The 22,854-nt window shown below is 37.7% G+C and overlaps 1 protein-coding gene across 1 annotated transcript in view; it reads left to right on the top strand.

Moving 5' to 3' along the window:
- LOC127629913 (Golgi SNAP receptor complex member 1) overlaps nt 1-22,092 on the top strand; it is a 49,921-nt gene extending 27,829 nt beyond the window's left edge. The window contains exons 7-9 of the mRNA XM_052107221.1: nt 13,521-13,550; nt 15,502-15,584; nt 17,299-22,092. Coding sequence (XP_051963181.1) covers nt 13,521-13,550; nt 15,502-15,584; nt 17,299-17,423 — 238 coding nt within the window. The 3' untranslated portion in view covers nt 17,424-22,092. The remainder of the gene's footprint in view (nt 1-13,520; nt 13,551-15,501; nt 15,585-17,298) is intronic.
- The last annotated feature ends 762 nt before the right edge of the window (nt 22,093-22,854 follow it).

Here is a 22,854-nt window from a genome sequence, read left to right as displayed (position 1 = left end):
AATGAGGCTGTCCCAAAGATTTTTAGCAGCATCAGAAAAGCTGTTTTGCTATCAGTGAAAGGGAGTTTCTAGTTCCTATTTTATTACTAGATGCATCGTATTCATCTTATGTACAGTCAGTTCCAAAACTCATGGATTTCGTTGTGAGCCAGTCAGATACCATATTCTTGAGTTGCTTGTTCAGTTCTGCTCTTCAAGTTCAGAGGCGTACACTTGGAGATTTAAGTGACTGGTCTGAAATACCAGTCATTTGAGAATGAGATGTACAGCTCAGAATAAGTGTTTGAGTAGAAGTACATTATTATTGAAGGTTGTTTGTAGTTAAATTGATAACACTTGCGCCTGTATCTCTTCTTTAAAGAATTAAAAGCTGCATTTCCTCTATCGGGCCAAATGGGGGTGTGCTAGTGGGTGCCAGGGCCAGTTACGTTCCTGCTGTCACTTCCAGGGCTTCATCATGCCTCCTTGGGACTTTCTGTGGGCCAATTACCTTTTGGTCTGCGATTACCCTTTGCAAAACAAGGCCAACTGGAGAGTGAGGTGGATTCAATGTCAAAGGCAGAGTTTCGCAGAACTTGCCAGGTTGTATATCCAGCACAGCGTTGTAAAGGTTGTGGAAAAAATAAAACATTGCGGGTATAGTACAAATCTGTTAAAATGCTAAATGTACAAAGCGGTGCCCAAAGAAAGACATTTCCATGGTTAGAGATCATGGACTATGTGCTGGGACATCGTCCCGCTCTTCGTGGAGAGACCACACGGAAAACCGTGGAAGTTACAGTCAGTGAGTTGTCAACACTAACTTATCATGCTAGCTAGCTAATGTATGCATATGATAGAAACTTGACATTCTAGATAACTAAATAACATTATACCTCAGCTCCCTCTTGCTTGTGAAATGGGCGGGGTGCGAGAAGTTGTCACCAGGCTGGTGTTAAGGGCAGGTTTTAGGGCAACACTGCAGAGCTGTTGGCCAAATGGTGGGAACACAAATCGATTTTGGTATTGTGGCTTGAGTTCCGGAGCTATTGCCCTCAGCTGGCCAGATGATAGCCCTGGCTCGCACTGGCCGATTGTGGAAAAGGAGCGAATGCTCATCTTTTCTCCTTTAGAATTTGCCCAACACATTTGCCATCCATTCAGACTCTGAGGATGTGTTGAAACTGAGTATTAGGGATGTACAGATGTGTCAAACATTGCTCAGGGCCTGATGAACTCAAGATTAAAGCAGGTTCTTACTGTGCAGCTTCAACTGTAATGCTTACTGATGTTCAAGGAATCTTTGAAGGCACAATAGAAATGCACTTTCAAAGGAGGAGGTTTATCAGAATACATTAGGAAAGAAGACCTCCTGACAGCGTATGTTGTTGCTTTTAATCCTACAAGAGGAACGCCAGTACTTTTATTCTCGATTGGTTTTGTCTGATATGTTGTGTGTGATGGGAAAATTCTGCCTGAAAAGCATCTGATGTTGAAGAGAACACTTTACAGCAGAGTCCATTATACATTTACTGTAGATGCAGTTATGTCAGGGCTTGTTGTTGCTGTTGTAAAATGGAAACTAAAACAGATGTTGTGCCACTGTGTCCCGAACGAACTTGATAGCAAATGCTCAAGTCTAGCTTATCTCTTTCACAGAAAGTAGAAAAGCTTTAGATGTGTTGATCAAAGCATATCTTAATATTCCAGGTTCAATAGAAGTTCAGCTCAATCGACAGCTTTTGTGGCATATTGTTGATTACCACAAAAATTATTTTGACTTGTCCGTCATTTAAATTTATATATAAAAAACTGAGGTTACAGTGAGACACTTACAATGGAAGTGAATAGGGCCAAATTTTGGAGGGTGTAAAGGCAGAAATTTGAACCTTTTTAATTTAATAAAAGCACACCTTAGATTTTCTGTTAAAACTTGTGTATTATTTGAGCTGTACAGTTATTTAAATCGTCGTTTTAAGGTTTGTTCACATTACAACATCATGGCAATGAAGTTGCATGGCTGTAACACTACACAGGAAAAGTTAGCAAGTGATTTTATCACACTAAAATCTTAACACGCATATTGTGTAAAAATGTCTTGTGGATATACTTTTAAAACGGTGTGTATTTTAAAATGTACAGATTGGCCCCATTAACTTCTATTGTAAATGCCTCCCTGAAATCCAGATCTTTGCTTTAAAAAAACAAAAAACATAAAGGAAGGGCAGGTCAAAAATACTTTTTGTGGTGATCAACATTGTCACAAAAGCTGTTGACTGGGTTTAACTTGTATTAAACCAGGAATATTCCTTTTAACTTGAATCTCCTCATTTCATAAAAACTACAAAAGTTGTATGCGTGTTAAGCAATATGAAATCACAGCTGTACTGATATTTAGTACAGCATTATTGCAAATGTGATACTGTTTTCAAACAAGAAGTTAATATCCAGTAGCTTAAATTTTAGATAATGTAGACAGTAATTTTGCCTATTTGTGCTCCGCTAAACTTTTTTTATTTTGGCTCACAATATAGAACTTGTGATTTTACAAAATAGAAAAATACAAAATAGAAAAATACAAAGAAAGGACATAATACAGAGGTGTGAAGTGGACTGTTTTGTATTCATAAATCTATCATTTAAATATTTGCCGTTTGGCTTACCCTCTTACTGTCCTTGAATGGCACCAAATCTGAAGTGCTAAGCACATTTCTTTCTCGGGGCAGAGGGCAAGCATGAAGGATCCAGAAGGGCTCCACAGACTTGCCTGTGTGAGTTTTGGCCCATCTCCACTCATCAGATGCAGCAAGCAGATATCAGGTTAAAGAGATTCTTTGAAAGTCATATTCAGAATTTGACAACTATGTGGAACTGTGAGACAATGAAATTGCAGATGTGTGTGAGAGTTTTAGGTAGCTGTTTAAAATGTGTATTATTTTGAATAGATTTACAATATTTATATTCCCTTGATTCCGTTTTAAAGCTGTTATTATTCTGTAGGCAGTTGTTATTGTTCTTAAGGTGGACATTTGGCATCATATCACTGTATGGTTGCCAAGATATCCATTTATTTATGGCATTGGAGATGCATTTGTATTGAGTCTGTACAGCTACAGTTGGCTCATCTAGAAATAAAACTCTTTGTCTCTTGATGTGAGATATGCCTACTCAGACATATGCCTACTCAGACAAAGTATTTCTAATGATAAAACCAGGTAGTTTAGAAGGGAATAAATTACCTTGAGTCTGAATTTCTACAATAATTTTCATGGTGTCCCAGGAAGCTGGGAATGAATCACCATTAAATGGAGAGACCTGTGCCAACAACCTTTGTTGTTCAGTTATCAAGCCCACAGCATCCACTCTCGAACACTGCTGTGTTGGAAAACATCAAATACCAACCAGAATACTTGGAGAAATGTCATGCTTATGTCAGAGGATGGGTAGGGCCATACCTGCCATTATCTAGCTCAAAAAGCCCTTTCCCACCTACAGTCCTGGTACTCTTCCTTTTAGTAACTTTATAGATGAGAACTTGTATGAGGGACAGAACACCCGAGGAGTCTTTTCCCCTGTTGCATTCGCATTTACATAGCTACCACTGAAGTGACATCTATTATCAGCCGTTTTTCTTCTGACATGCTTGGAACACTCAGGCAGGCACTCTCTCACTCCTTTACATAAATGTGGAACCATGGTATAAATCTTGCCCTACAAAGGCTGGCCTATAACAATGAGGCAGCCTCTTTGATGAGCCTGCAAGATTACTGTTTCTGCTGCCTTCAGGGGAGAAAAAGAGAGGCCAGTTTAATGACTGATGATGAAGACTCATTTGAGTGCATGTCCAGATTTGGAAACCATGTTAAATGTCCAGTTTCTAGTTCCAGCTGTTTAGGTTTTCAGTACTCTTTCAAGGCACAAAATGGACTCTAATGGGGCTTTTCCACTGCATGGTACAACTTGACGCGATACTAAATGTGACATCAAAACCTGCAGATCACTGATTGGTCCGAGAGAATCGTCACTACCAGCATCACTGGATTTTCGACATGGGACATCAACCCGCTAGTTTTAAAGTTAGATACAGAGATAGCAGTATCATTTGTTTATGTGATTTTCCGAAATGGCTGTGCGCAAAACCACGCCGTGGTCAATAAACGAGTTGCTGACGTTCCTTACAGACGTAGCGACGAACGAAAAATTCTTTCAGTAAGTGTCTCAGCTGTTGGCCGCACAGCTGAGACACGGCTACCACTGGACCTACCAACAGTGTAGGGAAAAGTAAAAAAAAACTTTGACTACAGAACCATCAAGAAAAAGTGGAAGTGGACGCTATCTTGACAGGCGAGCAATGGGAAGGAGAGTGCCATCGACTCAGCCATGGCTGGTGTCCACGATGGAGGATGGTACGTTAACTCTGTACTCGGCTTGAAAGTTTCACTTTTAATTGACCAGCTGCTGGAAAGCTTGCTTCTAACACAACCAGGCCAATTTAACTGATACACTTGTGTAAAATCACCATGCAACAACTGCTTTATGCAGCACACTGAGCTAGTAGCTAACAGCTAGCAGTCGTGTTATTGTTTATTGTTGTGTCGCATTTAAGATGATGTCATGGCAGTAGAGGAGGAGCAACTATGACAATCAGCCTATAATCCTGATGCAGACTACACTGATGCAATTTAGAGAGAACCAAAATTGTTTTCTGTCATGAGGTAAAGTCCTTCTTTAGCGCAAAACATTAAGGCTGAAGGTTAAAGAAAAAGCAAGACAGGTGATTTAAGAATGGTTCTAAATTAGCTTTAGGCTTAGATTTAGGGATGTTTTCTCCACCACTGGAGCTTTTGTGTCTCATATTTTGCACCAGACCATGACATCTTTCCATTGCCTGTCTGCCTCAGAGCTGATAAAGGGCTACTGTAAATCCTTCAGCCTGGGGTTGTCTTGGCCTGTAAATATACAGCAAGAATCGAAGCTTGACACTTCTCCCCGGATGCAGTAATGCACATTTTATAGTGCAAGCCTGGTGACAGATGGAAATCGCCAAACACTGTCTCCCCATGATAAGTGCCAGCTTTTCATGGCTTCATACAGTTGTGCTGTACAGTATGTCTGTTGATAGAGACGTGAATGGTGCCAGAATCTGTCTTGACTATCATTTTAAAACTAGTGTAGTTGGTAACACCCATTCAGTGAACCTAAATTCAGTTCTTTATTGTTTCTTTTTAGTTTGATTATATCAAATATAATTAGGACATATGCATTAGTTGGGTCCTGAAATACTCTGTATATTGTAGTTGTTGGTTAAATCTTGGGCTGTGTTATTTATTCACATTTCCAAGACAAATGCATCAATATGGTGCTTGGACCCATTAAGCAGCACAGGAAATGGCTTAACCCTGAAAGGCTGCTTGTCAGTAAAGTAGCAGTAGTGTGCTGCACTTGTTTGCATAGATTAATGTAGGAAAGATTAAAACAAACTTTTTTTTAATTTTATTTAAAAGTTGTTGTTTTTGACAACTATGTACTGTTTGAGCTGATTTTAGAAGATAAGTTAACTGAAGATAAAATGTAGCTTCACAGCTCAAATGATTGCATTATATTATATTTAAAATATATATTAACGTTTCTAAAAATAAATTGACGTACATCAACAAATATAAACAATATAAAAAAGAAACGTCCTCTCACTTTCAACTACTTTTATTTTCAGCAAAAATGTGAAAATATTTTTATGAACATAAAGATTCAACAACGAAGACATAAACTGAACAAGTTTCACAGTCATGTGACTAACAGTAAAATGGTAAGTAACAGTCAGTATCTGGTGTGGCAATCAGCTGCATTAAGTACTGCTGTGCATCTCCTTCTCATGGACTGCACCACATTTGCCAGATCTTGTTGTGAGATGCTACCCCACACTTCCACCAAGGCATTTGCAAGGTCCCGGACATTTCTGGTGGAATTCACCCTAGCCCTCACCCTCCGATCCAACAGGTCCCAGATGTGCTCAATGGGATTGAGATCCGCGCTCTTCGCTAGCCATGGCAAAACACTGAAATTCCTGTCTTGGAAAATCACGCACAGAATGAGCAGCATGGCTGGTCATGTCAGGTTAAGCCTGCAGGAAGGGTACCACATGAGGGAGGAGGATGTCTTCCCTGTAACGCACAGCATTGAGATTGCCAACAATGACAAAAAATCTCAGTCCGATGATGCTGTGACTCTCCGCAACCAGACCATGACGGACCCTCCACCTCCAAATCAATCCAGCTCCAGAGTACAGTCCTTGGTGCAATGCTCATTCCTTCGGCGATAATCGTGAGTCCGACCATCACCCCTGTTGAGACAAAACCACATCTCATCAGTGAAGAGCACTTTTTGCCAGTCTTGTCTGGTCCAGCGAAGGTGGGTTTGTGCCCATAAGGACCTGCCTTACAACAGGCTACAAACCCTCAGTCCAGCCTCTCTCAGCCTATTGCGGACAATTTGAGCACTGATTGTGCATTCCTGGTGTAACTCAGGCAGTTGTTGTTGCCATCCTGTACCTGTCCCACAGGTGTGATAATCGGATGAACCGATCCTATGCAGGTGTGTTACACATGGTCTGCTACTGCGAGGACGATCAGCTGTCCTTCCTGTCTACCTGTAGTGCTGTCTTAGACGTCTCACAGTATGGACAATGCAATTTATTACCCTAGCCACATCTTCAGTCCTCATGCCTCCATGCAGCATGTCATGAGGTTCCACATAGTTAAGTTTATCATTCTTAAATCTGAGAGAGTGGCTGTAGATCCAGATAACTCTAATCAGGTTGTAGATTCTTTGATGCACTTGGTCTATTTTCATTGAATTTGGAAACCCTTCACACAATTTGCAGTTCAAATTTGTTGCAGATGAATTCCTACTTGCACCCAGGAGGCACTGAACTAATGACTTGACCGCTTTGTTTTTCATCCTAAATGTTGAATAAACTGCTGAGTAGGTTGTTTGTGATGAGCACTACTTGAAACAAGAGCATCAAGGGGGTAATGGGCTATGCATTTGTGTCTGAAGGGTTGGTTATTGGGCCGTTTGGGACTGGACTTTATACCAAGCCATTCACACATATTTTGTGTTCTCCACGCTCATGAGAGTTTCTCAGGTGAAAAAGTGGGGACTGCGGTGGGTCTCATTTCCAAACAGCACTATCTTAGACTTCATTACACATTTTTAATAACTTGCAAACGTCTTTGATACAATTTACTAAAAGCACATGGGTGTAATTATTTGTTATAAAAATGTATAGGTCAATGAACAGGATAATTTAATTTATCAGAGTTTGCCCTTTTAACAGAAAATGATTTCATTTTGGTGGAAATGTGGAGGGATGTAGGTCATGTGACAATGATACACATTTTGAAATATTATACAATTTTACAAAAAATTAACACAGTGTGATTACTTTTCAATATGTAGCAATTAGGGTTGGGTACGAGTACTCTGACGTGGCAGCAATGGTCAATCATGAAAACGATGAACAATGGTGATTGCACATGATGAGTTTCACTAAATTTTGAAATTCAGTGACAATTACCTGACAACAAGAGGGAGCTTATTTTTTAAGATAATCAAAAGAGAGTGTAATTAACCATGTTTTGAACACCTGGCTCTGCAAAATAATTGCTAACACGTTTTATAATAATTTAATGTTAGAACTTTTGACTCGTTAATGGATATTATTCAATAAAAGTGAATGTTTGTCACTGACTGTAAACTTCCCTGCCCTGGGTGACAACACACACCTGCATCCCGACGAAATAGTAGTTGAAAATTTCCGCAGGAGCTTCCAAGTTAATAGTGTGACGAAGTGTCATTCAGTTGCACTTTCCCCAGTTGAAAGGTGGAAATTTCGACTCTCCCGAGTTCAATGGAATGGTTCACGAATCATCACATCAACAACAATATGGTGCATCGTGGCTTTGGAAGTTGAGTCCGAAATAAAGCATGGTTTGTAATGAGAAGTAGGTGATGTGCAAGCTGTCATGCGGACCATGAAGCACACCGTGGAACCGAACCTGAGACTACCTGTGGGAGGTGGTCTGAGTTCAGTCGCACTGGGACTGTGACGTGGTTCGCATGAGTGAGAAAGCAACCTGTACTCAATTGTCCACACTTGTTCAGGAAGTAAAATGGCTTGCGCATGTGTTTGCCGATTTAAGCATGATGACATCATCAGTTACACAAAAACAAACACACTCACGTGCATCATGAGTGGCAGGGAAACATTGTGGGACAGAGAAAATGTGAGGTGCCTTTTATATGTGTGTGAGTGAGCGTGCAACCAGCTGTGTCCTCAAAAAAAAATGCTCTTTGTGAGCATCAGATATAGTCTCCTTCCCCTGGACCAGTGTCAGGTTTTTTTGGGGGGCAGAAGCCTGGCCCCCCACTCACAGAATGCCACAAGGCAGACAATACAACACTCACCCCCTGTCAGACAATGTAAAACTACCCCCCCACCACAGACTAATTACAGTAGCCTGGCACCTGCCCTGGACAACTGCTGAATTACAGCATGTAATGCAATTTGATGACGTAATCATCAAATTTGTTCGACAGAATCATACATGAGTCTGAAACCAGACCAACGCTGCAGGGGTGCCGGGAACAATCGCGCTCTGATTCGGACTGCAGCAAACATGCCCAATGTGAAAACCACCTAAAAAAACTAGTGCATGCTAACTAAGATTACTACGGTAACCTGAAGGAAAAACAGACAGACGTTGTGCACATTCTTTCAATGATTTGGGCAGCGAATCTTCACATAATGACAGAATATGATGCATTATATTGTATTTATACATTTTCTAACAGATTATTGTATAACAGCCTATAATAATGAATAGACCATACACTGGAGCAAGACGCAATGCAGCTTGCAGCAACCAAAGATTTTTGTCAGACATGTTATTATATATACAGTTATGTTCATGTCATTGCCCCTCGAGTACTCCAGTAGACAAAATGCCCATACCTAATAGCAATTTTCTGTATGATGGCATTTGATTTTATACAACCGCATCTGTCTCTTAAAACAGATGCTTTAGTAGTCATCTGAGCCATATTTCATTTACACTTAGCCGTTTTATTCAGTTAATTGAAAAAGTCTAGTTTCAAATAATCTGAGTATTCCAAAATTCTGCTTTTATGTGCATAATTGAAGACTCCCACAGAGCCTAGATATGTTTGCCAGCAACCCAAATTTACTGAAAGATTTGCAGACATAAATTGAATTGCAGTAAATTTCATCCTTGCAGTCATGTGTGATACTAGCTAATGTAATAGAACCAATAGCCCTGCTGTTAAGTTTAAAATTGATGTGACTTAACTGGGAGACAGACCACATTGCTAAAAGTCTTTGCACATTTTCAGACTGCATCATCCTCTAACTTTAATCTTCAGACTTAACTTTAATTTTGCTAATACTATGTTAACACTGAAATTGCTGTAAACCAAATGGATCTATTTCAGATCCAGATAATGTTGATTAATGAGTCTAAAGTTTTTAATTATTTCTTATAGAATGCAAATCAAGGAAAAGGACTTGGTAGGTTTGGTAGTGTCCCACAGGATGCTGAATAGTTGCTCTGCTAATTGCAAACTAAACTGCAAAATCAGCTTCATCAGCTCCCACTGGAACAGTCTAGCTGAGAGCGATGTATTTGTCTTGCTGTTTTGGCTTTTAGATCAAAGCCAGAAGCTCTTAAGATGATAGCCTTGTGACGGTTCAAAGCTTCTCAGATCAGTTTTGCTGCACCTTTCTTGTCTTTAAAGTGTTTAAAAACAGGAATTTAAAAATATAGATTTTCCCATGAATTGCAATCTTCATTTGGATGATCTCGATGCACAGCCCTCTACAATGAGAGGAAATCACTCACATTTGTATCAAAATTTCTCGCTATGTGACTAATATGTATATATTTGACAACTGGCTGGTACATTTTCAGATTTCACACACCAGTGATTGTGTTGTGTAGTGGAGTATTCAGCAGCGAGATCCTTTCACTGCGTGTTGAGAGTAAAAGTTGTTTTTTGTAATGTATGTCCAAAGATGACTTCCTCATAACCCATTCGTCATTGAATAATGCCTCCTTTTAATACCTTTTCTGTTCTATACAGTAATTTGTTGATCAAAAACAACAAGAAAGAAAAATTTCATTTTAATCATGCATAGCTTTGATGAGAAAAAGCCATTAGAGTCTCTCTCGTTAACATGTATTTACAGATGCTCTTTACAGAAATACATGTTTTCTTAAAGAGACAGTACTGGTTTTAGCACGTGATCAACAAATCAACGTAAATACCCATAAATAGTGCAAATTATGCAATTAAACAATAAGCATTTTAAAATAAAATGTATATATTAGCATATTTATTGATTGAATACATTGATTTGCTCATATTTAAAAGCTAACATGTGACCAAAATGATGAAAAACTACAAAAATATAATTAGTAAAATTAATGATTTCGTAATGTACCTAGTTAGAGGGTCCCGTGTATAATTAACAACCTTAGCTGGGAGAGAATTTCTGGGAAAGATATTATGTAAGCAAAAGGGACATTATAACTGAAATATACCTATATTAATCAATATCGAATAGGAATCGAATCGAGTTTGAGTGCTTATGAATATATGTAGTATCAATAACCAGTCCTACTATTGAACACACACATTTATGTAATTATGAAAAACAGTAAATGGTAAAATGAATCAGAGCAGTAAGTGGTTTTCTCATGAAATTCTAGCTGTGCGACGCATACAAATTGTAGATCTGCTGTCGTTATTACCCAATTTAATGTAATACCACACAACAGACTTTTTTCTATTTTACAGAGCGCAACTCAAAGGTTTTCCACCCCCTTTATTTTAGCATCGACTTGATACCCAAGTAGCGGTACTTTTGCTATTCCAACCGGGGACACTCATTCATATTTTCAATGTTAATTGGTATATGCAAACAGGTCGTGTATTGCAGTAGTTGGAATAAATGGCACGTGGCCCATTTGATGCTATTCTTCCAGCTGCTGTTTGAGTGTGCCATTGTTCTCTCACTGCTGCTGTCTCACAGAACATGAAGACAGAGGGAAAGAGAGAGAGTTCACTGGCGTCAGGGGGAAAATTTGCTATCTTATTTTTGCTTGTGTAATCAAAATTGGAGCTCTCTGTCAGACCCCGAACCATTTGTTTGGGAATTGAGGACTTTCATTCCCCTGAGGTTTCGCTGGCCCTGAGACTTTGTCATCTAAATTGATGAAGGATGTGATTTTGAGTCAGCGTAGAATTTCATTCCTAGCCTGCAGGCCTGTAGCACTGTTTCAGAGAGAAGAACGGTAGTTGTATGGGGTTGATGACATTCCAGTATATTTTGTTTATTTATTTATCTGGATCCCCATTAGCTATGCCCAAGAGCACCCCTAGACTTCCTTGGGTCCACACAACACTTAAAAACACACATTATTTATAACATACACAAAAACATTAAAAATGCTCTCATCATGGTCCAATAAACAACACACTTAACATATATTCAACATTACAACCATCTGTAAATGCAAAATGCAAATCCAAATAATTAAAAAAAATAAATACATTTGTGTTATTTGAATTAATGACAATGGTAAAGAATTCCATATTTTCTTTGCCCGATCAGGGTCGGGAACCTTTTTTCACTCGGGAGCCAATTTATACATTTTTGGTTTATGCATTTTTTGAAAGAGCCATACTACAAATGAATAATTTACTATTTTAAAAACGTTTTTCAATAAAATAGAATGTTTATATTGCCCAAAGACTACTCAAAACAAACAAATATGCAAACATTAATAGGTAACATGTTGTAATATGGAATTGAGTACACGGGTTTGTGCGAGTCTCCATAAAATTACTTTGTTTTTCAATTGTTCATGAAAAACGTAACTTCGCTTTTAGTCTGCGTGATATGTAAAAAATATTTTATTGATAATCGTGTTTAAAATATTGCAATATCCGATTATATGGTGAATATTTTTGCTTGATTGATTTTGGCTTTAAAAATGTAATTTATTTATTGAAACTTGAAAAACTTAAACAACTAATAGACTATATTTAGAACTTAAGACAATTATAAATGTAAAGATAATTATAATAATTATCATAATAAGTCTAATAAATTCCCTTGTGTTCCACATTCTGGCGAAGACAGGGTCCCGTTGCATGCCTCTGAACAAACAGTGAATCAGACACGAGCACTGACGGATTTCCTTTTGTCTGTTCTTAAAAATATATAAAGTGTGTCACTCCGAGATGTCTTACTGGTCACCAGTAAGTGACCAGTAACTGGTCACCAGTAAGTGACCCACCTGTTGCGGGTATATGAGCAAAATTATTCACGCATGAAATACATTTGGACGAGGAGCTCATGAACTGGATTGAGCCTCGTTGCATTTTGCAGGTGGCAGGTGATATTTCACACCCTGGGTGCACGTTTAAAAATAACGAACATTCATAAAATCGCTCGCAGAAAATGCTCTTAACAGCTAAGATCAATAGTTATTGGGTAACGAGGCCCAGAACTCTATGAATGTGCATGTGTTGGAGAAGCTTTCATTGCACTCAGAGCTCACTGCGCACACATCAAATCAGACACGCATTTTGCGGCTTTCTTTTGTCTGTTCTTCAAAATATAATAAAGTTTTGTCAAATGCGCATTGTGGGAGGGCAGGGCCGGGTCGTGATTCTACACACCCGGTCCCTTATCAGGCTAATTATGCCTCTGAGAGGTACGTATAAAGGCCGACTGCGGAGGATTGTGCCGGAGAGAGAGAGATAGTTTACGGACATGTCCGTCGTTTGTGTCTTTTGTTTCAGTTTATTATTAAAATATTATTTACATTGTCAAGCCGTTTCTCGCTGCCTCCTTTCCATGGACTGCTTTACATGCATCTTTGTGTCTAATGTCTTTAATATATCACTCCGAGAAGTCTTACAGGTCGTCTTCCACAGTGGCTGGTACTTCAGCAAAATACTTGGCATGAAAAATCTGTATTTGGCGGTTGTTCATTTCAAACCTTGTTCAATATTTTATTAACTGTATTGTCAATGTGTTTTGACCAAGACAATTTATTATCAAGAGTGAGAACCAATTACTTGGTATCTTCTACTTGCTGAATACGTTTTTAATTATGTATAGTCTAAGCTCTGGTTCAGACCTTAAATAATTATTTGAACCAAATACTATTCTCTTTTATAGTAAAACTTTCTCATTTTAGATGTATTAAGTATCAGTTTGTTTTCTAAAATCCACTTTCCTATAATATCAAACTTGTCTTTCAAAACAGTAGTCAATTCAGCAGCTGTTGGTTACAGTTATGCAAGAAATTCTCCTAAAAAAGAAAAGTGTTTACACACTAGAGAATTAGCTTTAGTGTGCAATAACTGCAGTGACAATCCATAAATATGTCTATCATATTACTGCCCAGATTATCATTGTTTTAACCCTTTTTTTTTTTTTCTACCTGCAGCTCAGATCGACTTATCGATGACACCATAAGGTAAGTCTGATTTCCCACAAACACAGGCTGTACCGTTTTAAATGACAACAGTTTCCATATTTGTTTGTTGACTGGAAAATTAATAATTGGATGCTCAGATATCTGCTGAATGAGGAAGCCTGTCATGGGCCATTTCTTCAAGGAGAGAGATATCAATCAATGGAGGGTTACAAACCCCTGACCTTTTGCTTGTACATTGATTGATACCATTAACATTATGATGAAACTGACAGAAAAGCTTGGGTTCTTGCCAGATCTCACCCCCCATCCCCCACAATGCTTCAGTTTGTAATGCCTGATCAAAAAGTCTTCTACAAAGGTTTAACATGTTAAGTTGCTGATCACAAGCTTACAGAAAACATGAAGAAAAAAAAATATTTGACCATTATTAGCTTCAGTAATATACTCTGATTTGTGATATAAAATGAAAAAGACATGAATTGATGTATTGTTATATATTACAAAGTTTTTCAAATCAGGTGGTGAATAAGGTACCTAAAAGAAGTTCTGTGAACCAAAGGAATACATTTGGTGTTCAAGGTGGTAGATTTCTGATGGGGTTTAGGATTTGGCACAACATCGATAATTGTTTGCGTAAAACACCATCTCTGAAAAAAAAAAAAAAAACATTTTTTACCTCCTCCAGAGGCACTGCAGCAGTGAATATCATGCTATTAGGCACTATCTTTTCCTTAATCATGCACTAGAACAGTCCACATGCTCCTCTCCTACACTTTGACTGCTGCACCTAGGGGAAGCCCAAAGCTGCCAGTGGGCACAGGTGCTTAATTAAGTCAGCTATTGGTCCGTGCAGTTCGTTTTATTCCAACCCAGTCTTATTTAAGCAAAATCGTGTGGTATATCAGCTGCTTGTAATCTTCTCGTTCCATACCACCCACAGCCTGGAGCCACACAGAAGTGTGGGTGCCCATGTTTCACTTTTAATGTTGACAGATTTGTTTTCTCAAAAGATTCCATATTTTGGTATATCGGCATATAGACCATGTCACAGACATAAACAATAACAAAGCAACAGCACTGCTGCGCATGTCTGGTCTTAAAACATTTCCAGTTGCAGCATTTTTATAACCCAGAACTGTAGTGCATACTTTTTGAGTCTAGCTAAAACAGAACAAATAAGATATACATCGATCAGCCACAACAATAAAATCTGCCTAATGCAGTGTGTCCACCAAAGTGTATTTTTTATTTTTTTTTTGCAATGGGAGCGCAGTGTATTTAAAAAAGCCAGCAGCGTGACTAGGCGCTGAGCGTATATTCTACGCTGAGTGCTGTGCGTTTGCCGTTATTTAAAAAAAATTCTAATTCTGGTCGCAGAGAGTTGAAAATTTTTAGACTGAGTAAAACGCAGCGCTCGTCGCTGTCACTTTTTACCCAGCCGTACAATCACAGTGAAGGAGGGGCAGAACAAATACCACACTGACCAGCCGTCACTCCCTACTTGTACAATGACTGAACAGCATTGGAGAAGTTTCTTGTCTGAGTATTCATGTCTGTACCCAGGAGATCAGCAGTTACAGAAATACTCAAACCAGCCCACCTGGCACTAACAATCATCCATGCGATTATCTAATCAGCTAATCATGTGGCTGCAGTGCATAAAATCATGCAAATACAGGTCAGGAGCTTCTGTTAATGTTCACATCAACCATCAGAATGGGGAACAATGTGATCTCGGTGATTTGGACCATGGTGTCATGCGGCTGGTTTGAGTATTTCTGTATCTGTTGATCCCCTGGGATTTTCATGTACAACAGTCTCTAGTGTTTTCTCAGAATAGTGTTCAAAAATACCTACCTTTTTTATTCATTTATTTTTATTTTGTTTACATTACGTAGCTATTTCAGGAAAAACAATTTTTTTCCAAAATGAGGTATTCATAGGGGCTGGTGCCAATAAAACATACTCTTCTGTTTTTTTTTGTACACAGCATCGCCATGGCAACCAAGGAGAACATGACTTCCCAGCGAGGTATGTTGAAGTCTATACAGAGCAGGGTCAACACCCTGGCCAGTATCCTTAATTATCAACTGTTGTGCATGTGTGCAAGTATGCACGCAGGACCTTTTTTTTTTAACGTAGGTCTGTTGATTGCTATAATAACATTTAGTTTGAAGTGCTTTCCTCTTTTCATTTAGAGCACAAGTCATGTTCCAGAAGTAAGAATCCCATATTTATTTCCATGGGGAATTAATTATTAACGATTACTTCTAATCCTTTAACTCTTTCCCCGCCAGCGTTTTAAAAAAAAAGTTGCCAGCCACCGCCAGGGTTTTTGACGATTTTCGCTAAACTTTAATGGCCCGCAGAATATTTTCTTCCATGAATATATGAAGATGCTATATAACAAAATAAAGATCTGGGCCTCTGCTTTTAGGCAAAAAAAAACGATTTTATTTTATCTTCATTTGTTCTTTTTTTATTGCGACTTGAACAGAGGTAGGTTTTGTCAAAAAACAACATTTCAGACAAAAAGCTGAGAAAAAGGCATGTTTATGTCTGATATTTTGAGCTTCTCATACTCCACTTCTTCATGTTTGAGACGATCGCAGTCTGTTTCTTTGATCAAAGAGTTGCGTACTCTTTCAAAACATGCGCAGGGGTCTTCCTTACCGTATAACACCTAAAACACGGAAACCCGGAAAATTCCGTGTTTGGTGGGGAAAGAGTTAAAGACAGGCTGACTGTAAGCTCTGAAGTTGTTAATCTATGTACATACACTCACTGAGCACTTTATTAGGAACACTATAGTCCTAATAAAGTGCTTAACCTAGTCTTCTGCTGTTGAAGCCCATCTGCCTCTAGGTTCGATGTGCATTCTGAGATGCTTTTCTGCTCACTACAATTGTATAGATCGGTTATCTGAGTTACTGTAGCCTTTGTCAGCTCGAACCAGTCTGGCCATTTTCTGTTGACCTCTCTCATCAACAAGGTGTTTCCAACTGTAGAACTATTAAATTGACAGCCCTTACTATACTATAGCAAACTATAGTTTTGGTAAGTCGTTTAGTACATCTACTTAATTTTGTAATTTTTCCAACAATTGTTTACAGACAGATTGTTTCACTTTTAATTGACTATAATTAAATCACAATTCCAGTGGGTCAAAAGTTCACATACACTAAGTTAACTGTGAAAATTCCAGAACATTATGTCAAGCCTTTATACAATTAGCTTCTGATAGGCTAATTGGAGGTGTACTTGTGGATGTATTAAGTACACAGTTTTTTTTTTTGTGTCTTTTTAGCCCTATGGAAAAATGTTATTGGAAAAATACTTACAGAATCAAAACAACTGAAAGTGGACAGGTAGTGTTGCATTCTATTGCCCCTATAAATATTGAGAAAGACCACTTCAAGTTTAAGTTGTACTGCACTTTACTGGCATGAAAAATATTTTTACATTCATATTGCTGAAGCATGACCAGCTGAGTTGCATATAAATGAAACAAGAAGTGCAAAGCAATGAATATAAATTAAGAAAAGACAAAATATACAGTGTATAATTGACAAAGAAAGATAAAGGTATTAGAGTTTTAATGTACTTTATTGGCATGGCAAATATTCTTACATTCGTATTGCCAAAGTGTTTACAGCTGAGTTGCATACAAATAAAGCAAAAAAAAACAAAACAAAAAGTGCAAAATTGCTACCCAGACAAATATTGTGTTTTAAAATTGTGGAAATCTACTGTATCCCTGTTGTTCCTTAACTGAGCCCTACTTCAGACCGTTTCCCTGCCATCAATAACCTAATACAGCGAGTCAATTTGAGGAAAAGGCGGGACTCATTAATTCTGGGAGCAGTCATCGGCATTTGCACCATCCTTGTGCTGTTATATGCGTTCCACTGATGGACATGGGAGCTAACCAACTTCTTTTGGTGGGGTGTTCTGCAGAACTGTGGCAAAGCCTTGAGAAAGGGCTCAATGGGAGGTGGACTATTGGGGCCGCGAAGCAGATGCCCACTTGGCCTAGTCTGGTAACAGGATTGATTGTGGCCAGCATGGACCTTCATATGTATTTAGCAACGGGAGGGGTTTAGCTCAAACAGCCTGTTTTTGTTTCTGTATTACAAAATGTAAATGTGCAGTTCAAATGTGAACTGGGACTGGAGACCAAATTACAGGAGTAGATTTCAAAGAGCATATTAAAACACAATGGCTTTGAGAAAGCGTGAACCTGACATTGTGCTGTTCCTGTATGTTATTATTAATCAGAAGAGAGTTTTAATTTCAAGGTCCTTTTAGCGAAAGGGTTTCTCATCATGCTGTGTACTTTGTGAATTAATAAATTATTCATATACGGGATATTAAAAATGCGTGTCAAACACTAGAGGCCTGTCCTCTAAAGCTTCAATTTTTTTGATATTTCTACACTAGTGTTTTGGAGTCTTAAAATAAAATGGAATTTTAGCTCATGATACTTCTAACAATTCTATTTCAAGGTGCTGTTTATACTTTGGCTCAAATATGTAAATGCCCAACACCATTTCCAGTCATGTCTTACCTTCAATTCGTCTGTGTATCAGCTTTTAGTCCTCACATATGTAAGTCTCAACTAACTTGCATCCATACAGCTTCTCCTGAGCTTTAAACATGATGATTATACAATTTGAAATAAATCAATTCAGGAAATTGAAAAACTTGCTCCGTGATTGCATGTAGAGAAAAGACCGGCACACTGTGCAGTTGGGTGTAGGAGAAAGCAGAGTGAAGACTTGAAGCTGTGTGGGGCTCATATTAGTCTTGGTATCCTATTGTCACCGCCTATTTCTCCTTTCCTATGATGTCTCATCCATAAAAGTGGGCCACTCTGCTGAGGCAGCCAGCTGAGCAGCTACTCTACTTTGTACTAATCCATTTTTTGTTGTGTCTGTCACAACTGGAGCAGTCAAAGTGTTGCTGTACCGTAGTTCTTCAGGCAGGTGGAGTCTGTTTGCCTGAGGTTTTTCCATAGATGTATAGAGACAGTGACATGGAGACATCAGTGTCACAACAACGATAATCCAAACAGATACATTATTTTTTCTTTCATTTTCCCCTATTCTCTATTGCTTAGGTTGCATCAGTCTTTCACGTTTTAAATCCAATATGTTGATCGAGTGGCCTAAAATTCAATACTAATGTTTAGGGACTAAGGGTCGAGTCAGGTGGGAAGAGTATTGAATTGCCCTCAATGATCAAAGGAATGATTGAAAGGATGATTGATGTCTATGCACCATAGAAGATGGTCCTTGCCACATTCTTGGATCAGGCTGAGACATCCAGTCTTTTAGTGGTTTTAACTGCAATTACACTGAAATCAGTTTGTTTCCTGTGGTTCCAACATGTCTGTACTGCCTTCAAACGCAAAATACAGTAACTATACCAACACTTGACTAAGAATAATGGCCTCTATGACAATGTGTTACACGGAGAGCTTTCACTGTTGCCCGCCATCTCCGTGTTTATATCACCATGTGAATGGTGTTGTGTAGTTGTGGGCCCCCAGCATCCATGGGCCCTGGGGCTTAAAGGAGTATTCAGGGTTTAATTCAAGTTCAGCTCAATTGACAGCATTTGTGGAATAATGTCGATTACCACAAAAAATTTAAATCAAGGTTACAGTGAGGCACTTACACTGGAAGTGAATGGGGTTTAAAGACAGAAATGTAAAGATTACAATTTTATAAAAGCACTTACATTATTTTTAAAACTCATGTAATATTTGAGCATGTTTAAATCATAATTTTTACTGTAATTTTAGAGTTTGTTGACTACATCATCATGGAAATGAAGTTGTAAAATTGGCTATAAATATACACACATAAAAGGTTGGTAAGCTATTTATTTTTATTTTTATTTTTTAAATTTTAACAGTAAAATCACGTCAACACACATATTGTTTATGTCTTGTGATTCTACTTTTGAAATGGTGAGTATTTTCACTTCCATTGTAAGTACCTCACCGGAACCCAGATATTTGCTTTCTTTTTTTAAGAAAATAAGGGTCATGTCAAAATAAATTTTTGTGGTTATCAACATTATGCCCCAAATGCTCTTGATTGAGCTGAACTTGTATTGAACCCGGAATATTCCTTTAAGCCACGGCAAGCCCATGCATTAATGTGGCTGTGTTAGTGTGGATTTGTAGTTCATCAATATTTGCACTTTATTTTCTCTGAATCTGAGTAAAGCTCAGCCAAACTGTTCTGTCAAAGGACAGCCCACAGTTTTTTTTTTTTTTTTTCTCATTTCACAGCAATATATATGGAAGTATTTTAGATTTGAGTCAGGTGGCAGTTTGTTGAAAGGCACATATTAGTTTCATCATTATCACGTATTTGTGTTAGAGAAATTGAATCTGCACTAGAGATATTGAAAAAGGTTGTAGCCCACCCACAGAACTCCCCAGAAAGCTGTCCTCAGTCTCTTCATCACCCCTGCTGATTGTCTTGAAGAGCCCATTCCACTCTTATGAAACATGTTCTTTGTTCATTCCCAGCCGAATCCAACAACCCAGAAAAAAATCGGACCGTTCCTCCCCTCAAATGTCCAGGCCATTTTTTTAATTTTACATTTTTTTGCTCTTATTTCGAACCCTTTTAATTATCTTATGATGACTTGAGTTACTTCAGCGTCTGTGATAATGTATTTGATCTGAGATGAGAACAGTGACTTGACACATTGCCTGCTTTCCGTATTAGAAAAGCCGAACCATAATAGAACAACTCTTCTCTGAACCTGACACCTCCTAAAATTTATGCCACCTCTGCTTAATTCCATCAGTAACTCCAGACACATTGTAACGTGTGCGTTGTGTATGTAGGATGAGGGGGGGTCATAAAATAATTTGTTTCATAGGCTGCTGGCCAAAACGTTATAGATGCTGAGCAGTCAGGGTGAGCCTGAAACTGGAGACTTCTATAAAGAGCGCAAGCTTTCTCTGTTACTGTTGTGCTCTTCAAAAAGTCACTTAACTTTAAGTTAATCCAGGGCAACTGTAGTAAGTAATGTACATTCAGTAAATACTGGAATGCAATTTTATGTTGCAAGTCAGTTTGTCCTTGTTAGTATCTGTATTGTACGTCTTAAATTGTTAATTTTGCAAAGAGCTTGTATGTCTGGCCATGGTATAAAAAAAGAGACTTGCAAGACAGATCACACTTGATAACTTTTCCTGCTGTTAAAAGCAGAACATAAAGTAGGACCCTTACCCTAAACTTAACCCTATAAAACCTGACATAAGAAATAATAGTCAGAAAATCGATTTTTTTTATTTATTTTTTTTTTTTATGGAATTCTTTTCATTTGATATATTTTTTATCATGTTTGATAAATCAGTCTTTAAAGGTCAGTATCCTCATGAGACACAAAAATGCACTTTTGTTTAGAACTGTTTAGCTATATAAGTTTATCTTAGAGCATACATGGCACAGTAGGAAATCTTAGGGTAAGTTGAAGGAACAGTCCACCCAAAATTGGAAATTATCTAAACATTTTCCTCACCCTCATGCCATCCCAGATGTGTATGACTTTCTTTCTTCTGCAGAACACAAAGATTTTAAGAAAATCTTAGTTCTTTAAGTCCATACAATGCAAGTGAAGGGGTCCAATACATTGAGGCTCCAAAAAGCACATAAAACAGCATTAATGTAATCCAGTAGACTCCAGTGGTTTCATTTGTGTCTTCTGAAGTGATCTAATCGTGTGTGTGTGTGTGTGTGTGTGTGTGTGTGTGTGTGTGTGTGTGTGTGTGTGTGTGTGTGTGAGAGATAATGATTGTGATATATACCTCAAAAGCCTGCTGTATCATATTTTATATATGCATTTCAATGTGACTTTTCTGTAAAATAATGTAAAAAAAAAAATTCAACCAAGCACAAGTTGTTTCATTTCTGCAAATACTTATTTTGAAATATCAGTAACGATATAAACGCTTTTGTTACTTTATCAAAATCAGCAAAGATTTATCTGCAAAATGGCAGGTCTATCACAATAGAAGGCCTTTTTGGGAATGATATTACAAGGTTTTTTTTACTTTCAGAAGAGCACAGAAACTTTCACCCAGGAGGCAGGCCTTGGTGGAATTGAAGGTAGGATGGAAAGGCGACCCAGTGTATGTAAAAGCCTGTTGAGCTGGTTCAGTATTAAGTCTTTATTACACTGATAATACTTACTGCTTTCTAATACTTGATTCTGATTGGGCAATAACAACATTCACCGGTGAAATATATGTCTGAGTAATGACCGTTTTCCTTGGCATTTCAGTATAACTGACTGCTCATCCGATTTCAGTTTTCCTGGACACTGCTATTTCATCTTTTCTCTAATAAAGTAATTTATCTCATTCACATTTCCTGTCCCTTTATTTATGAAGCAGTGTAATAAGTGGGGTAATATGCACTGTAAAAAAATCTTGTTGTTTTTACAAAAAATATCTGGCAGCTGTGGTTGCCAGAATAATTATGTAAAAAATAAAGTTCAACCGTAAACCACTTTACAGAACAACCTGTACATGTTACAGTTTAAAATGGTTGTAATTTACATGCTGGCACTGTAAAAAATAATAAAATTCTGTTAAATTTACAGTTAAATAAAAAATCATAAACATGCTTCTGAAACTGTATAAATCTGTTGTTTACTTTATAAGGTATTTTGTTAATCCCGTAGTAACTACAGAAGGGCACATGATGACATGTTCATCAGTAGTGGCTCTTCCATGAGTAATGACCAATAAATGTATAGAGACACGTGTGAGATTTAAATAATGCAGTAAACATGAACTAAATTACATTTAAATATAACACAAAACACCCCAGTGTACATAACTGATATTAAAAATATGATGAAGCTTAACTATTCCCATAAAATATAATGAAATGTAATGGGTCACGCAGGGAATTGTGGGAATGCCCGATTACTGTTTTTTTTTTAACTGTAATTTTAACAATTTACTGTAAAAAAAAAAAAAAGTACATGTACGATTTGTTCTTTTTACGATTAATTGTACAGGAAAATATTACTTTTTACAATTAAATAATTTAAGTTTTACATATTATTGTAAGAACTACTGTATTGTTTTTTAAAATATATTAATATATTTTACAGTTAATATTTTTTAATCAATTAACATTTTATTTCTGTAGCATATTTACAGTATTTTACTGTTAAAATTACTGACATTAAACTGTCAGCTCTGTCATTGTAACAAAATGGTAAAACTTACAATATGGTTCAATTCGTTAACATTAGTTAATGCATTAGGTATCATGAAATAACAATGCACAATATTTTTTACAGC

This window comes from Xyrauchen texanus, chromosome 36 (assembly GCF_025860055.1).
Source record: "Xyrauchen texanus isolate HMW12.3.18 chromosome 36, RBS_HiC_50CHRs, whole genome shotgun sequence".
In the NCBI taxonomy this organism is placed as follows: Eukaryota; Metazoa; Chordata; class Actinopteri; order Cypriniformes; family Catostomidae; genus Xyrauchen; species Xyrauchen texanus.
Note: the sequence above shows the minus strand (reverse complement) of the source record. Positions and strands in the feature narration are given on the sequence as shown.